Raw genomic sequence first — 19,909 nt, 5'->3', positions numbered from 1 at the left:
AATTTTAAAATCCAACAAAGATTAACAAAGATACAGGCATTTTAATTTTGGAGTGGGAGGGTCTTCTATCCCTTTCTCGCAAAACGAAAATTTGTATGAAACCGCACGAAGCTACTATGGCATTTGTCAAAATGACGTCATAATTTTATATTGCTATCTCTGTCTAATCAGAAATATTTAAATGCTTATAACTTTTTAGGGTTCCGTACCTCAAAAGGAAAAACGGGACCCTTATAGGATCACTTTGTTGTCTGTCTGTCTGTCTGTCTGTCAACAAACCTACAGGACTTCCCGTTGACCTAGAATCATGAAATTTGGAAGGTAGGTAGATCTTATAGCTGACATTTGGGGAAAAATCTGAAAACCGTGAATTTAGGGTTAGATCACACAAAAAAAATTAAATTGTGGTCATGAACTAATAATTGGTATTTTCAACTTTCGAAGTGAGATAACTATATCAAGTGGGGTATCATGTGAAAGGTCTTCACCTGTACATTCTAAAACAGATTTTTATTTATTTTTATGCATCATAGTTTTTGAATTATCGTGCAAAATGTCGGTAAAAAATACGACTGTAGTACGGAACCCTCATTGCGCGAGCCTGACTCGCACTTGGCCGGTTTTTTATTATTTGATCGATTTAATTAGTTTTTTTCAGTTTACGGCATTATTTTTATCCTAGTTTATAGTAAAGTAATAAAAAAATTGGAGTCAAATACCCAATTTTGATACCTAGTGATAGCCTTTTTAGGCCCTAGAGGTTTGCAAAAAGCTGTAGTAAACTTTCAGGAGTGGGGTTGTGCTGTAATCTTTCTCTAATCTGTGGCTGTAATGTTTTACACTTTTGCCAATCGCAAGATAGACTTCCGCTTGACAACAGTCATGCTTAATGGAAAGCAAGTTGAAGCGCGCTTGCCTATAAGATGCATATTCACTTTTGCCTTAGGTAATACGGGACAAGTCGAGATAGCGATCGGGGTGATGACGCCCCGCACACCCGCGCTAACGGTGCGGGACAGAGCGGGTGCAGCAATTTCTATAATTGTCGTTGAAAATTACTGGTGTGTGTACCGAAAAGCCTACCTATAGTACGCAACAGGTCGAGATGCCAATCGGAGTATGAGGCGGCGGGACGCCCCGAACACCCGCACGTCACCCGCGCTATCTCGCACCGGCTTAGCGTGGGGGTGCGGGGCGTCCCCACCCCGATTGCCATCTCGGTCCGTCGCGTACTATAGGACTCGGCTTCGCCTCTTCCTTCTAGTATAATATTAGTCGGCCGTTAATTGCTTTATTTTCGGCCTGGACAGCTGTAACGTGCTAATGCATTTTCTTACCTTGTCAAAATCAAAGCTATGCTGGATATGAAAGCGATACGCAATTAACCCCTAGAATCGCTCGGCATCGGATATACCAGTTCCGTGAATCAACCAACCGTAAGGTAATATGTCAGTTTTTCAGAGTTCAAGTAAATAATTGCTAGTTTCTGTTATCCATACTAAAAACTCTTTTATGTGAGCCACAGAATGAATTAATTATTGAAATCCTATGTAATGTACAAGGCTCTACACACCAGTAATTTTCTAAACGTAATTTTTTAAGACGCCGCGGCTATTTAAAAGTCGATAAAAAATTCGATCTTTTTGTTCGCGTTTCTGTCGAATCTGAGTTATGATCTTTTGGAATATATTATCTAATTATTTTAGCGTTTAAACTACCGTGAGTGATTTCCATTATAAATAATATCTATCCCGGCTGTACTCACGTGTCTAGTCGACGTTAGCCCGGCTAGTTTCGAACCCATCCGGGGTCCTTTTTCAAGGCATTCAGTTCGCGCACGCGCCGCGGCTGTGACTGTGAGGGGGGGGGGGGGGGGGGGGGGGGAAGTTCGTTCTAATATTAGACTTACCAACATATCGCGACCGACGCCGGGGTATGGGCGAGTGTCGTTTCAAGCTCAGGTCCACGGGTTCCAACTGTATGGGCGGCTCGCATGCCTGAAAGATAAACAGAATATTTAAAGTAATTCAATATGCTTAGGTAGGTAACACAATAGAGAAAACGTAGCATCCACCTATTGTTTACCCTGAGGACTTCAACTCCAGTCAAAAAAGTGCTGCTGTATTTGGCGGCCACAGGATGTGATAAGGAAGTCTGAAGTGGAGGCAAACACAATAGATCGGTCGCAGTGATACAGGGATATCAAGAACCTGCATAGCCCCAAAGTAGAAGTAGAAGAAGAACAACACAATAGACATGACATAATATGAGTACCTAATACCTATAAATTACGCGACAGGCGAGATGCCAATCGGGGTATGAGGCGGGGGGATCCGCACCCGCTCGTCACCCGCGCTATCCTGCACCGGGTTTGCGCGGGGGCTGTGCGGGTGTGTGTGTGTCCCCACCCCGATTGCCATCTCGCCTGTCGCGTATTATATATTCTGTGTCCAGCAGGGTATCGTTTCAATGAATATTTATAGCTACATTCAAATAATAAGTACAAAGTAATTACTTTCAGCAATTAAGTAACAAAAAGTTATTAATTGTTTAAACGATGTAGGTATATTCCCAACAAATATACAATTAAGACAGCAACTAGTAATTAACTGTATAAGTTCTTAACAATGTTTTGGATATTCATGAACCGTTTCTAATGATAATTAATTTGATCAATAGTATTTGTCATAATTACTTGACCTGCTTTTTTATATTAATTGAATCCTTTTCCATTCCTATAGTCCGTGACAGGTTGAGATAGCAATCGGGGTGTAAGGCGGGGAGACCCGCGCTCGTGCAGGTGGTACCCCACCTGCACCAGCCAGGTAACCTCCCCGAGTGCCTGAGTGTTGCGAGTCCCTTCCGGCGGAAGAGCAGCGCTTGGGCCGGTGTACCCTGGTAACATGGTTAACAGTTTCTCTTTATGGGATATTGTAAGCAATGGCTAATTGACCTGGTTGCGGCGGGCGTGTAGTTCACGCGTCCCTCTGAGTGAGCAGAGGGCGCAGTAGATGCACCCATGGGGCATAGCCCCAGGAGCGGAGGGTGTGGCTGTGGTGGGTGGTTGGTGATGAGTGTTTCATCAGCCCATCCAAACACTGGCTGCCCCACCGGTCTCCCGCGCGTCCAGTTTGGTGACGGGCGAGGGAAATGGTGAGGATGGGGAACGTGGCGAGGGAATGGCCCTCTCCGCGAGCCCTAGCCCTCGTGAGGATCTGTGGATGATGGACACGGGGCGGTCCGTCGCTCACACTGTGGTCCACGGGTTGGTTGGTGTGCTGTGGTTCCGGCATGCCTCTGACGGTGTTTGGGGACACGTATATCCAGTGGTGGGTCTGCTGTGGCAAACATCCGCTGGCGGAGTAACGAAGCGTTGTAGGTCCCTTGTGCTCCGTCGTTAGCGGTGGGGTGGAACCTCGTGAGGTTTTTAGTCGGTAGGAGTCCGACATAACCACAGTGCACCACCGTGGCCGGTGGTATCCATGATGGATTTTCCTCACGAAAAAAAAGGCTGTGAAGGTGTGCGGGTCGTTCCCTCCCAGATTGCCATCTCGACTTGTCGCGTAGGTATAGGTATTTGACTTTCATATCTACGTGGCTCGGATTAATTTTGGAAATCTATTTTTTTTCATGACAAATTGCAATAAGGCAACACTGCACACAAAAACCTTTTGATAAGTTTGTGTAAAAAAATTACCGTTTAAAAAAAGTTTATAAAAATTATACAGAACAGGTACTAGCCTTCGCCCGCGATTTTATCCGTGTGTATTTTGTTTTTATATAAACACGAAGGACCGTATGTTTTTCACTAGTAAAAGTATAGATCTAATCCGATGTCCGTTCCGGAAGTTATCTCTAACGAAAAAGTAGTTATGGGATTTTGAAAAAAAAAATCAAATCTACGTGGACGAAGTCGATGGTCTATTGAATTGTATTGTATTTTGTTATTGTTATTAGTAGGTATTGAAGTACGTCAGGATTTCCTTCAAGTGTAGTTAAAAATTTAAAACTTGTTTTTGAAAGCTATTTTATAGCTTTCATAGCTCCGCTTATAAAATCGCTGTCAATCGCACCACGCAGGTTTAAGAAGATGGTAGTGTACTCGTTTCCACATAATATTAGAGCCAAGGACGATCGTGCACCACGCCTTGTAAGTCACTTAACTAGATGTTAGTCAGTATTTTAGAAGTCTTTAGATTACTTAATCAAAGTAAAGATTCACAATAATATGCTTGTCTGATTATTACCCTACTAGCTGATGCCCGCGACTTTGTACGCATGGATTTAGGTTTTTAAAAATCCCGTGGGAACTCTTTGATTTTCCAGAATAAAAATTAGCCTAAGTATGTCGCTCTCCAGGTCTTTAAATTAAACTATACCAATGCAAAAAACCAGCCAAGTGCGAGTCAGGCTCGCGCAACGAGGGTTCCGTACTACAGTCGTATTTTTTTGACATTTTGCGCGATAATTCAAAAACAATGATGCATAAAAATAAATAAAAATCTGTTTTAGAATGCACAGGTCAAGACCTTTCATATGACACCTACCCCACTTGATATAGTTATCTTACTTCGAAAATTGAAAATACTATTATTATTAGTTCATGACCACAATTTCATTTTTTTGTGTGATGCTATCACAAATTCACGATTTTCACATTTTTCCCGGAATGTCTGCTATAAGACCTATCTACGAGTACCTATCAAATTTCATGATTCTAGGTCAACGGGAAGTATCCTGTAGGTTTCTTGACAGACAGACAGACAGACAGACAACAAATTGATCCTATAAGGGTTCCGTTTTTCCTTTTGAGGTACGGAACCCTAAAAATCACGACGATCCGTTGCTCCGTTGCAACGTGATTAAAGGACAAACCAACAAACAAACACACTTTCGCATTTATAATATGGTTAGTGATATGGGTAATGATGGGTAGTGATTCAAATGTTATAAGCTACAATCAGCTAAGTAGATATATCACGCGGACCAAGTTGCGGGCAAAAGCTAGGAGTCTAATATGCTTGTCGAATTATTAGGTCTGCTATAAGGCACGGCTTGCCTCCTAACTTCACTCAGAAATTAACTTCAGAACGCATCGTGGTTTTTCATCATTGCCACAACGCGTTGTGGTCGTATATCGTATGTTGTGGTGGTAAATTAAAACTACCTGACTATTCGTAAATACTTGTAAAAAGTTTACATGAATAAAAAAACATTCTATTCTATTCTATTCTATATCAGCATAGCCACGACTCTTTCGCTATGTGGTCTTTCTGCGATTGGCACACCACAACGCGTCGTGAGCGTTTTCATAAGAGCCATATCTAACACGAATTTCACGTCGTGGTCTTTTTGTGCAATTGCCATAACGCGTTGTGGTTCATCATGTTGTGGTCGAATAAAAAAAACTCGATTAGTTTTTAGCGAATTATATTTAACAAACGAGTTTTTAGCGAATTATATTTATTGCACCTTAAATCAACTTTATTTATTTTTGCATCTTAAATCAACTTTATTTATTTTTTAATCCGCTAATCCGCTCCGCTTATGGGCACGCTATCAGAGGCAGCACGTATGATTCAAATCAAGAAGAGTCGTGCGATGATTGCGCAAAGGACGGTCGTGCACCACGCCTCTTACTCGTAATTGCACTTCTAGCAGGTTAGTACGTTTAGAGCCCTATTGACTTGCAATGTATGTGTGGAATTAGGTTATATAATCTAAGGTTCATTTTTTGTTTTATCTTTAATACGAATTACGTGCTCAATCTAGCAATGAAGATACTCATAAATAATGTCTACCTAGTCCTAATAGGGTCTTGGACTGTAGTAATAAAATGACGTGATTTTTGTACATTGGTAGTTTATGGGGCTAGGATTCATTATTAAAGAGAATAAATTAATAAAAACATGATTTTTATTTATTTTTAAAATACTTTCCAGCAGAAATTACTCTTTTTGTTAAAAAATTTAAAAATAGTTTTCGTGTATAGTACGATTCAAACTTAAATGCGTCTGCGTGAAGTTAGCTTTGCGATCTTGCGTATGGTAGGTACACTCGAGAACTAAATCACTTAACGGGCGGCGGTAGGTTCCACCTCAGCTTAAGCAAGCTTAAACAAAGTCACTGCTCAACTCGACTGTACAAACAAACAAGACACGTAAAACGAGAGCTTTTATTATTTGTCGCTAGCACTCGCACCCTACAAAACTAATTTAAAGACGCGTTGCACATCCTTTTACGTAACCGGTCGTGCCATAGTGCCACACCCGAGGTTGTTTTACATCAATAAATAATTGCAGATGCATTATAAAATACTAGTTGATGCCCGCGATTACATCCGCGTGAATAGCTCAACCGGTCAGTATAGGAGTGGACTGAAAACCGAAAGGTCGACGGTTCAAACCCCGCCCGTTGCACTATTGTCGTACCTACTCCTAGCACAATCATGACGCTTAGTTGGAGAGGAAAGGGGAATATTAGTCATTTTAACATGGCTAATATTCTTAAAAAAAAAAATATATATATAGGTATTTTAAAAATCCTGTGGGAACTCTTTAATTTTCCGGGATTAAAGTAGCCTAATGTCCTTCCCCGGGATGTAACAACTGTGTACAAAATTTCATCAAAATCGGTTAAACTGTTGGACCGTGAAAAGCTAGCAGACAGACTGACAGACAGTCACACTTTTGCATTTATAACATTAGTTTGGATTAGTCTGTGCCCGCGACTTTGTTTGTGAAATAAAACTATTTTAAAGTTTTGCACCCTAGTGAAAGTACTTATTTTAAGAAATTATAATATTGTGATATTTTTATACGTTACTTAATTTCATATCGTCTGAATCTAACAAATAAAAAAAAGAATTAAAAAATAGTTATATGGAAAATACATTCAATAAAGCTAAATACAATATAGGACGCAATGATATCAGCTATTATAAAAATTATACTATTAGATTGTAGCTGTTAATATTTTTGTAGATAATAGAGAACAAATCGTAGGAAAAGATTTGACCCTCGCAAAAACCACTAAGGCATACAGTATCAATTCACCGCTAAATCCTATTTTTTTTGTAGGTAGGTAGTTGTAAAATAATACGATAAGTTTTTATCATAAGTTCAAAAACAACATAACACATAGGTATATGATCCATACTAATATTATGAATGCGAAAGTGGGTCTGTCTGTCTGTCTGCTAGCTTTTCACGGGCCATCGGGAATTTGACGAAATTTGGTACAGAGATAGCTTGCATCCCGGGGAAGGACATAGGCTACTGTATATACCGGAAAATAAAAGTTCCCACGGGAATTTTAAAAATCGTAACTCACGCGGACGAAGTCGCAGGTATCATCTAGTTTATAATAAACGAAACACTCCGCTTAAACTAGCGCTTCAACGAACCTTGCACATAAGTTTGGATCGTGCCAAACAAACACGCCCGAAGGTGTTTCACATCAATAAATAATTACAAACACATTATAAATTGTTATATATACACTTAATTTACACATCACATCAAATGAACATCATCATAAATAGTACCTGCCTACTTTAGATGACCTACATTTGTAAGACGCGTAAAATACTACAATGTTAGTGATTTTATGGCTAAATCTTATTACTAGTTACTTAGTATATTATTCATTCTCTATACCACAGACGATAAGATTCTGGCAACGGTCAGTAAAGCGAAAGATAGCATAGTAACCTAGTTCGTGGCAAAATACAAAAACCGGCCAAGTGCAAGTCAGACTCGCGCACCGAGGGTTGTACTACAGTCGTATTTTTTCGCAATTTGCACGATAAATCAAAAACTATTATGCGTAAAAATAAATATAAAATCTGCTCAGAATCTACAGGTAAAGCCCTTTCATATGATACCCCACTTTGTATAGTAATCTTACTTTGAAAGTTGAAAATAACTATTATTTGTTCATGAGCACATTTTAATTTTTTTTATATGATGTAACCACAAATTCACAGTTTTCCGTTATTTTCCTTTACTTGTGCTATAAGACCTACCTATCTGCCAAATTTCATGATTCTATTCTGTTTTTTTGACAGACACGACAGACAGACATACAGACGGACAGACGAACAGACTGACAGACAGAAAGGCAAGAAAGACAAAGTGTTCTAAGACTTCTAGTTCTAGTAGAAGTTCTAAGAGAAAGTTGAATCTTAAAAAGGGTGAAAATTAATATGACACTCATCTTTAATTTTTTCTTTTTTGTGAATCCGCTAGCACTAACACCACACTAATGCATTTTGAATGAAGGTGAGTCGTGTATAACTTACGTAAAAGATCATGAGTTACGCTCGAATATTGTAGCTATAATCTTATAAAAAAAACCTTGGCCAATTAACTAATTGAAGAACATTTAAATGTCGTTAAAAGTTATGGGTTTATTATAATAATAATTTATAAAGCACATCTTGAGTAAGTTTCTTTGACTTAAAGCTTGACGGATGCTTTTTAAGGCGTGGAGAGTAGTCATTATAGATTAGATTATAGATCGGTTGAAATGCATGGAAAGCCGTACGTATTAGTTAAGTATTTGTGATCTTTTTTGTCTACATGCTTTGTTTTTGTTGTGTTTTTTGTTTTGTTTTGTTTATGTACGTTTGTCTGGTGTTGTTGTGTTTTGTATTGTGGGTCCCAAATAAAAGGTTATTTATTTATTTATTTTGGCAATCAATACCTAAGAGCTAGAGTGGGGTGTAAGGATGCGTTTCCATTAAAACAGAGCGGAACGTCTTCAATAGGCCAAGTATGTGATATTATAGATATTAGATGACATGACAATTTTATCACATCATCGCACTATTGTGCGATGATGTGGTAAAATTGTCATCTGATGAGCGCAAACTCACGTCTTCGCTTTACTCTGCTTCAGTGGAAAGGCACACTTAAAGTTTGCACGACTTTTTTTTAATTTACTTACTTCAGAAATAAGTTGTTTAAATAAAAAATAAAAGAATGGCGAAATTAACAAATTTAACATTTGCACTTCAAAACAACCTTCATAGGTATATAAAAGATGTATACAGAAGGGATTTTGTATGTGAAATCTTTATTCAATTTCACTGTCTCTATATGAAATCGCTACTACAACTTGTAATTCGTCCCTGTAAAACCTACAAATTAAATTAGAGATGTTTCGTGTGTAACATACTTATTGCGTAAACCTTGAGCACGGTAATATTATCTATATAATATTACCGTGCCTTGAGCGTGCGCCGGAGCCACGCCCTTACGACTGTATAATTAGTATCGTACTAATATACGCTTCCATATTCACAGAAACCCGCTCCCGCTACAACTAGCACTCTACATACAAGACTGAAGATGTTTCGTGTATAGTGGATTGCGTAAATCACAATCGTGCGCCGGCGCCACGCCTATATTATATCACTTTTCTTTGACTACATTATTCTACTATGACTATATATACGCTTCCATATTCACAGAAAGCCGCTCTGGTTACGACGTCGCTACAACTAGCACTCTACCTACAAGACTGAAAATGTTTCGTGCATAGTGGATTGCGTACGCCTCAATCGTGCGACGGCGCCACGCCTTTATATCCCTTTACTATGACTATATTATTCTACTAACATATGTTTTAATCTTTGACAGTTTATTAAAGAAAATATTAAATTTACCGACACTCAAGGGCCCTGAAATATAAATATCAGGGGGTTTGCCGAAATAAAAGAAATAAAAAAGAAACTAACACATACTCGTGATTTGGTCTGTGTCTACTGTCCATATTTAAAACTATTATATGATATACGTTTCCATATTTACAGAAACCCGCTCCGGTTATGACGTCGCTACAACTAGCACTCTAACTTCAAGACTAAAGATGCTTCGTGCATAGTGAATTGCGTAAACCTCGATCGTGCGCCGGCGCCACGCCCGTATATCTCTTTACTATGACTATATTATTTTACTATCATATATGCGTGACTTTGTCTGTGTCCATAATCCAAATTATGAAACCAGTAACACGTGATCTCTTAATATTACGAAGGTCAATATTACTCGGAGGTCAAGTAGTACAACAAACACGACAAAGTATGCTAAAATACTAAACTGATTCTTCATGAAGCTCGATGATATATTTGATTTGAAATTACTAAGGCTTAAACTTAATAATAGTAACTGATGCCCGCGACTTCGCATGGATTTATGTTTTAAGAAACTCTTCTGAACTATAATATGATTTTCCGGGTTAAAAAGTAGTCTATGTCTGTCTATCAAGCATGCCTACCTTGTACTCGTACCAAGTAGATTATGCCACAGAATATAATATAATAGTTCTATTACGCCTGTAACTTTGTCCACGTACATTAAGGTGTTTTAAGATTCCGTGGGAACTTTTAGATTTTAGACCGGGATAATAACTAAAAATAAAAATTCTGTATCCTTCCCCGGGATGCAAGTTATCTCTGTACCAAATTTCGTCAAAATCAGTTAAACATTTATGGGTCGTGAAAGGCTAGCAGACACACTTTCGCATTTATAAAATCAGAACCTACTAATGGATAGTAATAATGATTACCGCTGTCACTGCAACCACACCCTATTTAAACCTGAAGATGTCCCTTGACTCTATGGTTGCGAAAGCTCGAATGTGCGCCGGCGCCTCGGCTATGTAATATGTAAGTACCTACTCATTTACTTTGATGTATAAGTACCGCAAATTGCTATTGCGCTGGAACCATGTCTCATTAACATCGAAATGAGGTCATTTTGACGTCAGCCGAAATAAAAATATACCATCAGCTCGAAACTTCAGTCTAGTGCAGTGCTGACGTCACTAAAATGGCAGATAGTTATTATGACGTTGGCATCCGCTAAGAAAGGATTTTTGAAAATTCAACCCCTAAGGCGGTGAAAAAGGGGTTTGAAATTTGTGTAGTCCACGCGGACGAAGTCGCGAGCTAGTGATAAATATTTTTGTTCGACTTCATAAAAGGAGGATGTTCGTAGTTCATCGTATTTTTTATGGTTTTTACTCGATACGGACATAGGCTACCTTTGATATCGGAAAATCCAAAATACAGGAATTTTCAAAACCTTAATCCTCGCTACGAATTTGTAGGCATCATTTAGTAGTGGCGCCGATTCTGCTGTCTTTCTCTAAACTATAAACTATTAGATAGTTTAGAGTATCTGCATCATTTCTTTTTTTTCAAAAAGGACGGGTAGTGAATTTTAAATTTTAAGGCAGGCTATGCTGATTTTAGTTTTACTTTTATTTAAATTTTAGAGTATTCGCATCCTCTTCTTACTAATGAAATATGACAAGGGCCCTGTCCATACGAAGTAATATATAAGTCAATGTAGTAAACATTCAAGTATAGCTAAGTACATTCAACACCATTCTGCAGTATGGATCTCTCCAAAGAAACCTTTTCACACTCCGCCGGTTGCACGCGAGTGTTATGACACTAGGGATGTACAACACAAACACATCGATATAAATAATTCAAACATTCCTAATCCGTACGACTATCCATTACTGTGGTATGATAGCCGTTAAATCGTAGGAAACGTTGCCATATCGGTATAATTAATGCGAATTTGATAAAAAAGTAATTACTAATTACCAATTTGTTTCACTAGCAATAGTGTAACAATTGTATAAAATAAGATCGGCCAAGTAAAAATCTACTTTTATACAGAAGTTCCGTAGATGAAGCTTTATAAAATTTCTAGTGTATAAGACTCAATTGTACTACATTTTTAGGCTGTTTTGCTTGAAAATGACGTGTTCAGATTGTATTTGTATCGAAGTCATGTCACTTAATAAAAATAAAATCAAAAATATAATAAGAGGAAAATCAGACAAGAATTTAAGTGTAGGTTACAGACTAAATAAAACTTGGATTATTAAACGTAGGTACAAGAGAGAATCAATAGCCTTATTATAAATACGAAAGTGTGTTTGTTTGTTGGTTTGTCCTTAAATCACATCCCAACGGTGAAACGGATTGACGTTATTTTTTGCATGGGTAGATAATGACCTGGAGAGTGACATGGGCTACTTTTTATCCCGGAAAATCAAAGACTTTCCAAGGGATTTTTAAAAAACCTAATTTCACGCAGACGAAGTCGCGGGCATCAGCTAGTATTATAATAATCGAAATTTTCGTATACGGTACTCTAGACATACACAACAGTAATACATGAATTGAGGATGTATTAAACGGTTAATGTGTAATGACAGCCAATGTTTAATTCATTTGCTGTAGATATACAAAAAAATAATACAATTAGTTACAGGTCTAAAAGTACTGCCATCCTTTGCATTTTTGTTGCAAAAAGGATTGCATGATTTGCTGTAGGCATTGACTTATATATTACTTCGTAAGGATAGGGCCATTGAACAAGCAAAATGGCACCGATTCATTGGTCCTAAAAATATGTTTATTTAGCACCAATGCAACCTCAGTCTGGATTTCAAACGGGTCGTTCATTAGTATCTAAGAGGTGGCGCTGATTTATTTGGTTCCAAAACCGTGAAAAATTTTGTTCGCTTGGGCACATCTTGTAATTTATATCAAACTCTGTAGGTAGATTTTATTTGGTGTTACTACCGTTACTAGCACATTAGCATATTAAGCATTTCAAACCACAGATGCAATTGACAATACAAAAGTAATAAAATTGTAAAAGTGTAAGTAATTGTAAGTAATAAATTCAATTCAACTCCCAATTATTGGCTTTTAGGTGTTCCAACTGGGCACATATTGTTTCGCAAGTGTCACGTTTCTGGAGAGTGAGTAATCTCTATATTATATAAAAATTAATCGCTAAATGTGTTGCTGATCGCAAATCTCGAGAACAGCTGAACCGATTTCGCTAATTCTTTTTCATAATATTCCTTGAAGTACGAGGATGGTTCTTACGGAGAGAAAATTTAAAAAAAATTGAATCGACTGTTAGGCGGAACAAAGTTCGCCGGGGCAGCTAGTAAAAAATATTTGATACATTGACAGGAAGGGTTGTTTTGTAGGCATCTTATGACGTCTCATCCCAAACATTTTTATTTCCTAACTGAATCGATTTGTATTCCTTACTCATCCGACAGCAACTATTTGTTATTATTTGTTCCATAAACTCCTAACTCAATCGATTTTTATGATTTTGTCCATCAATCGAACTAACGCAAATACAGGCAGTATTTCAGGGTGTCATTATCATGATCAACCCATCGCCGGATCACTCCATGTGCGGATTGGTAGACTTCACACACCTTTGAGAACATTATGGAGAACTCTCAGGCATGCAGGGTTCCTCACGATGTTTTCCTTCACCGTTATAGCAAGTGATATTTAATTAATAAGATTATTATCTTTATTTGCACGATAGTTTAAACTCCAAAATGAGTGTTTTACTGTCACCTCTTTCTTGAAATTTTACAGTGAATAAAACTATCTTTCTCACATTTCTATCCAAAAATCATTTTTATTGTAGCGCCTTAATAACACTATGATGAAGTCGATAAAATCTCGTCTATAGTCGATAAGAACCACACCTCTAGTAGGCGTGGCTCGGGTGCCGCACCTCGTAACTTCCGATACGTTATCCTGTTATACGGCCTCTAATAGAAATCGGTACAAACTGCAAACCAATTTTAGCATAAACATTAACCAAGCCTTACTGCAAAGAGAAATGTTTGATTTCTTCTATAGTTTATACCTAACTGTTCACGGAAAATATAGCCTCAATAGCTCAACAGTTAAAGAGCGGACTGAATTCCGTAAGGTCGGAGATTTAATCCCACCCTTACACTATTGTCGAACCTCTTCTTCTTATACTTTGGAGCTATGCAGATTCTTAAATACCCGGGAAGGGCGATTGTCTAAAACCTGCATCAATCATTATTACAATCTCAATTGTTCTGATTGGCTGAATTTGTGCGATTCTTGTTGCAACAATGCATTGTAGCCAATAGTGAGCGAGCATTAACCAATCAGAGATGATTGCGATCGTGACATTGTAGCTGTCAAACAACCGCGGTAGGGCCACTGTATCACTGCGACCGTCTCCGATCTATTTGTTTGCTTCCACTTCACATTTCCTAGTCATACCCTGTGGCTGCCAAATACAGCAGCACTTTTTAGGGTTCCGTACCTCAAAAGGAAAAATATCCTTATAGGATCTTTTTCTATAGGATTCAGGAGGAGGTACTCCCCGTTGACCTAGAATCATGAAATTTGAAAGGTAGGTAGGTCTTATAGCTGACATTAGGGGAAAAATCTGAAACCCGTGAATTTGTGGTTTCATCACACAAAAAAAATTAAATTGTGGTCATGAACTAAAAATTAGTATTTTCAATTATCAAAGTAAGATAACTATAACAAGTGGGGTATCATATGAAAGGGCTTCATCTGTGGATTCTAAAACAGATTTTTATTTATTTTTATGAATCATAGTTTTTGATTTACTGAAATTACTCTATTGTTTTCAATAGAGTAATTTCAGCTGTTGAAATTCAGAGTTGTATCTTCTAAATATATAAAAGGAAAAGGTTACTGACTGACTGACTGATGTATCAACGCACAGCTCAAACTACTGGACGGATCGGGCTGTGGCATGTAGATAGCTGTTATGGCGTAGGCATCCGCTAAGAAAGGATTTTTGAAACTTCAACCCCTAAGGGGGTGAAATGGGGGTTTGAATTGTAGTCCACACGGACGAAGTCGCGAGCAAAAGCCAGTCTGGTATAAAAGAATTGTTTTAGGATATAGACAATACTACAAAGGAAATCAATTTACCAAATAATTAGTTAATCCATACTTCCATACTAATACTAATATACTAATTACTAATTACTAATATTACTAATTACTAATTTACTAATAATATTATAATATTATAAATGCGAAAGTGTGTCTGTCTGTCTGCTAGCCTTTCACGGCCTAAAAAAAAGGAAGGAAGGAAGGCCTTTTAGAAAAAAAGGAAAAACAGCATTTTCGATGGTGCTCTATCTTAGGTTGCATCAAAACTTGCCAGCAAGTCTGATTGTAGTTAAGAGCCTCGCTTAGGTAGGCCTTCTTGCGCTGCGCTGTCCGAATCTAGCGGCTCCCTGCGACTGTTTGAATGTCGTCTGTCCACCTAGTGGGGGGTCTACCAGTCCATTCAGTCTTATGTCAGCCAGACCTCTTTAATCCATCCACGTCCCTTTCAGTTATATCATCAGATATAAACCAAGAGATATCACGCCATTGTTTAAGCCTCAGAACTAATTTGACGGTAGATCTCTGAACCGATATCATTTAATTGATCTATTGATTTGTCCTTTACTTGATATCGCTGTGGGATAGACTTTTGCCATATTTGGCTGTTGTGGTGTGGTTATAGAGAAAACAGTTTTTGAAGTAGCAAACTGGCTACTTGAAAGTTGATAGTTATTGATTTATGTATCTTAACGTATTCCCACACTATAAACTCTTCTTATAATCGCGATTCACGAGATAATGGATTCCAGGTATTTTCGCTCAGCTGACTGACCGACTGACTGACTGACTGATCTATGAACGCACAGCTCAAACTACTGGATGTATCGGGCTGAAATTTGGCATGCAGATAGCAATTATGACGTAGACATCCACTAAGGATTTTTGAAAATTCAACCTGCAAGGGGCTAAAATAGGGGCTTGAATAGTCTGGGGGGATGGGGGAAAAATAAACTCGTGTTTCCGAGCATCCACCCTAGGGGAATTTTTAGGTGGGATAAACGGAATAACCATTTTCCTTCACCGTCAAAGCAATAGAAATACTTTTTATTCAAATCAACTTTTACAAGTACTTTTGAAGATATGAGTGATATTTAATTGCTTTTAACGCCCACAGCTGCGAAGAGATAGAGGTGCGAACCCCGGAGCCCTGATTCGTCGGTCGACTTTGTAACAACTAGGCTATCACCGATTTTTATTACGTAGATATATTGAACTAAGTAAACATTTCTTACCTCTATTGTATTGGGCAGCACGGCACCTTCGCGGCGCCCCACGCCCTCCCTTCCATCCTAGAACAAACATTGCATGAGGTTGGCAAACTAAAGTAGGTATCAACCGATAGAAATCCACTGCTCCACTGCTGATTTGCGTATTGCAGTACCGGGAAGGATGGCCAGCCAAGGGAGCAGGTTTTAGTCCGTAGCTCGCTAAGAGAATCTCAGAGAAGTCGGGCTTGTCAATTGGCATCCATGAGGATTTCTTACTACCTAAGAAAAAAAAGAAATCCACTGCTCCAGCTCTTGCAGGGACTTCCACACGTCACGGCCTTGCGCCGGCGCCATCCAGCGGCTCCCTACGACTCGTGTGACGTCATCTGCCCACTCATTGGGGGATAGACATCCACTGCTGGACATAGGTATCTTGTAGGGACTTTCACACGTCACGGTCCTGTGCCGCGCGCCGCCTGAATCCAGCGGCTCTTTGCGACTCGTTTGATGTCGTCTATCTACCTAGTGGGGTAGGCTCTTCCAACGCTGCGCTTTCCGGTGCGAGCTCGTCAGTTCCTTTGGTTCTTCTACAAAGCCTCAATAGCTCAACGGGTAAAGGAGTGGACTGAAAACCGAAAGGTTGACGGTTCAAACCCCACCCGTTGCACTATTGTCGTACCTACTCCTAGCACAAGCTTGACGCTTAGTTGGAGAGTAAAGGGGAATATTAGTCATTTAACATGGCTAATATTCTTTAAAAAAAAAAGATAATTCTTATTTCTGATTGGATCACGTCGAGGAAACCAAAGCATAAACATAATGTAGGTCAATACTTTCTACATATGGAAGTCTGATTTACTAACTACTGTAAACGCACCAATTATTCAATTAAGTAAATAGGTACCTACCTACTAAAATCTTGATGATACTTTTGGGCATAGATTGCAAAACTTCGTGGGAAGCGATAGTTGAATGGTATACGCGCACTGTAGTTTAAGTATTTTATACTAACCATACCCTGCACAGAAGCACAGTTGCATTGCACACCTTTAATACAAATATATTTTAAATGCGAAAGTGTATAAATCTATCTTTTACCTTTTTAGGTGCAACGGCTGAACTGACCTTGATGAAATTTCACGTAGAGCTTACGCCTTACACTCTGGGCAATAATGACATAAGATAGCAACTTTTCGTTCCGGAAAACTACCAAATCATGCACAAAAAAATTAAAAGCAGGTACATAGTATTTTATCTCGTACGATGGTACGGAACCCTTCGCGTGCGAGTCCTACTCGCACTTGACCGCTTTTATTGCACACTATAAAATTGCAGTTTCAAATATTTATAGATGTTAGAATCCACCGCGATCCAGCTGGCAGGCCAATATTTTCCCTACTCAAGATAGATTGAAGATGTTTTTTTATAGCAGTAGGTATAGTAAAACAGTAGTGCGCATACAACCTCACAAGGATGAGGGATAAAGAGAAAGGGCGTACAAAATAGAGCAAATTGGACATCGCCCGTCCTTGTCGCCGATACAAGATGTTGTGAAGGTGTGAAAGGGACGTCGAACGGTACCGTGGGAACCTAGCATTTTGCTTTCACTTCACTGTCCCATTAAAAATATGGCGATCGGACTTTATTATCTGTGATTTATTATCTATTTTATACTAATCCGCACTATAATGTTGCAAACTGGCGTTTTCCCGCGATTTCGTCGGCTTGAATAAATAATACCTAAGGGTAACCGCAGACGGACTGGAAGTCTGTATGCATAGAATAATTGTATTTCAAAAATCACTTAGCTTAATTTTTTTTTCTAAGATAAGAACTAGATCATTTCAAGATCTGATTATTTGGTCTGGTGGAAGGCTACGGCCGTGGCTAGTTACCACCCTGCCACAAAAGCAGTACCGCCAAGCGTTTTAGCGTTCCGGTACGATGCAGTGTAGAAATCGATAAGAGGTATGGGTATAATAAAATACTGCCGCACTCCTTCCAAATTAGCCCGCTACCATCTTCGTCTGCATCAACATGTACCACCAGGTGAGATCGCAGTCAAGGGCTAACTTGTAATGGAATAAAAAATCGGTCAAGTGCGAGTCGGACTCGCACAGGAAGGGTCCGTACCATCGTACTTGAAATAACACTTTTTAGGGTTCCGAACCTCAAAAGGAAAAACGGAACCCTTATAGGATCACTTTGTTGTCTGTCTGTCTGTCTGTCTGTCAAGAAACCTACAGGGTACTTCCCGTTGACCTAGAATCATGAAACTTGGCAGGTAGGTAGATCTTATAGCTGACATTTGGGGAAAAATCTGAAAACCGTGAATTTAGGGTTAGATCACACAAAAAGAATTAAATTGTGGTCATGTACTAATAATTAGTATTTTCAATTTTCTAAGTAAGATAACTATATCAAGTGGGGTATCATATGAAAGATTTTCACCTGTGCATTCTTGATGTGTATTATACCTTTCATGTAGGTAGATCTCCAGTAATAAACGGACCGTCCGACCGAGCAGTTGTTTCATTGATCCATATCTATCACTTGGCTACGCGGTGGGATTGCTTACCCGTATTTTTTTAAAAAATTATTATCGTTAAAAATGTCGGCCTATTTGGGGAATTTGCAAGTTTTTGACCATAAAACTAGTGAATGGCAGATATTTAAAGGGAAGTTAGTGCAATTCTTGAAAATTAATAAAGTGCCGGATGAAGGATCTAAAATCGGAGTTCTTCTAACCCATATGACCGATGAGACATACCGCTTGGTGCGTAATCTAGCATTCCCGAAAGAGTTGGAGTCGTTAAGTTACGCAGGACTGATAGAATTACTCGACAGTCATTTCAAGCTGAAGCAGTGTTCGTTCGCCGATAAAGCTAAATTTTACGGAGCGAGCAGGAGTCCAGGCGAATCATTGGGAGACTGGGCGGCGCGACTTAGAGGTCTCGCAGTCTATTGCGACTTCGGCACCGCCTTGGAGACGAACTTACTAGATCGTTTCGTCCTCGGTCTGGGCTCAGGACCAGAACGCGATAAGCTATTTGAACAGAAGCCGTCCTCGCTTACGCTGGGTCGGGCGATTGAGCTGGCGGAGCAGGCGGAGTGTGCCAAGAAGGCGAAGGCGTTGCCTAGTACGAGCGAAGTTCAAGTCAAGGAGGAGCCGCTGTTCCGAGCTAAGTTTCAAGGTCGCGCTGGTCGCGCCGCGGCGGCTCGGAAAGGCCGCGCTGACGGGCGCGCGAGCGACGGTGATCCAACAAAGCTACGTGATACTTCGCGCTGCAGTGTTTGTGGGTTAAATAATCATAAAAGTGAAAAGTGCTTTTTTAGGGGTTATAAGTGTAAAAAGTGCTTCCAGAAGGGGCACCTAAAAAAAGTTTGCCCTAATTCTAGCTCGGGTGTTTACCACGTCGATGACGAGGTGGCACGTCGACAAAGGCTCTAATAGGGAAACTTAAAACGATTTTTTCCACACATGGTCTTCCAGAGGTATTGGTTTCCGATAATGACGTTAAAATAAACTCGAACGATTTTAAAACATTTTGTTTAAATAACGGCATTAAATACATGACGACACCCATATATCATCCGCCCAGTAACGGTCAAGCCGAGAACTCGGTAAGAACGTGCAAAAAAATGTTAAAATGTATTATAAAAGATAGTCCGTCAATACAGCAGACTCATGAATTGTTATTAGGATATTTATTTAATTATAGAAATACCGTGCACTGTACTACGGGCCAGACACCGGCCAAGTTGATGTTTGGCAGAAATCTGCGGTCCCGTCTTGACTTGATTTTGCCGTCGAGTAGGATGGATCGTGGTTTCTGCCAAGCAACTAAAAGAACCTTTGACATTGGAGACGTTGTTTGGACTCGATGGTACAGTGCTCGGAAGGAGACATGGCAATTGGGGACCATACAAGCGAAGATAG

At 39.2% G+C, this 19,909-nt stretch overlaps 2 protein-coding genes across 3 annotated transcripts in view; one reads left to right on the top strand and one right to left on the bottom strand.

The window, feature by feature from the left end:
- The window catches only part of LOC117985098 (Krueppel-like factor 3), a 54,061-nt gene that overhangs the window by 29,650 nt on the left and 4,502 nt on the right, over positions 1-19,909 (bottom strand). Inside the window, exons 4-5 of one of the 2 annotated variants that reach the window (XM_034971775.2) lie at positions 15,994-16,050; positions 1,910-1,997 (exon numbers count right to left, since the gene is read on the bottom strand). In XM_034971775.2, coding sequence (XP_034827666.1) covers positions 1,910-1,997; positions 15,994-16,050 — 145 coding nt within the window. Of the gene's footprint in view, positions 1-1,909; positions 1,998-2,700; positions 2,823-15,993; positions 16,051-19,909 lie in introns of those variants that run through there. The other variant, XM_069500726.1, reaches the window with a different exon arrangement.
- Positions 18,447-19,420, top strand: LOC138402737 (uncharacterized). Its single transcript, XM_069500600.1, has one exon. The coding sequence runs from the start codon at positions 18,581-18,583 to the stop codon at positions 19,418-19,420; it is 840 nt and encodes a 279-aa protein (XP_069356701.1). The 5' UTR covers positions 18,447-18,580.

The sequence above is a fragment of the Maniola hyperantus genome, chromosome 9 (genome assembly GCF_902806685.2).
Source record: "Maniola hyperantus chromosome 9, iAphHyp1.2, whole genome shotgun sequence".
Lineage (NCBI taxonomy): Eukaryota > Metazoa > Arthropoda > Insecta > Lepidoptera > Nymphalidae > Maniola > Maniola hyperantus.
Note: the sequence above shows the minus strand (reverse complement) of the source record. Positions and strands in the feature narration are given on the sequence as shown.

What these genes read in the sequence shown, in the direction of transcription:
- LOC138402737 (XM_069500600.1), top strand. Translation starts at nt 18,581, where the DNA reads ATGTCGGCCTATTTGGGGAATTTGCAAGTTTTTGACCATAAAACTAGT.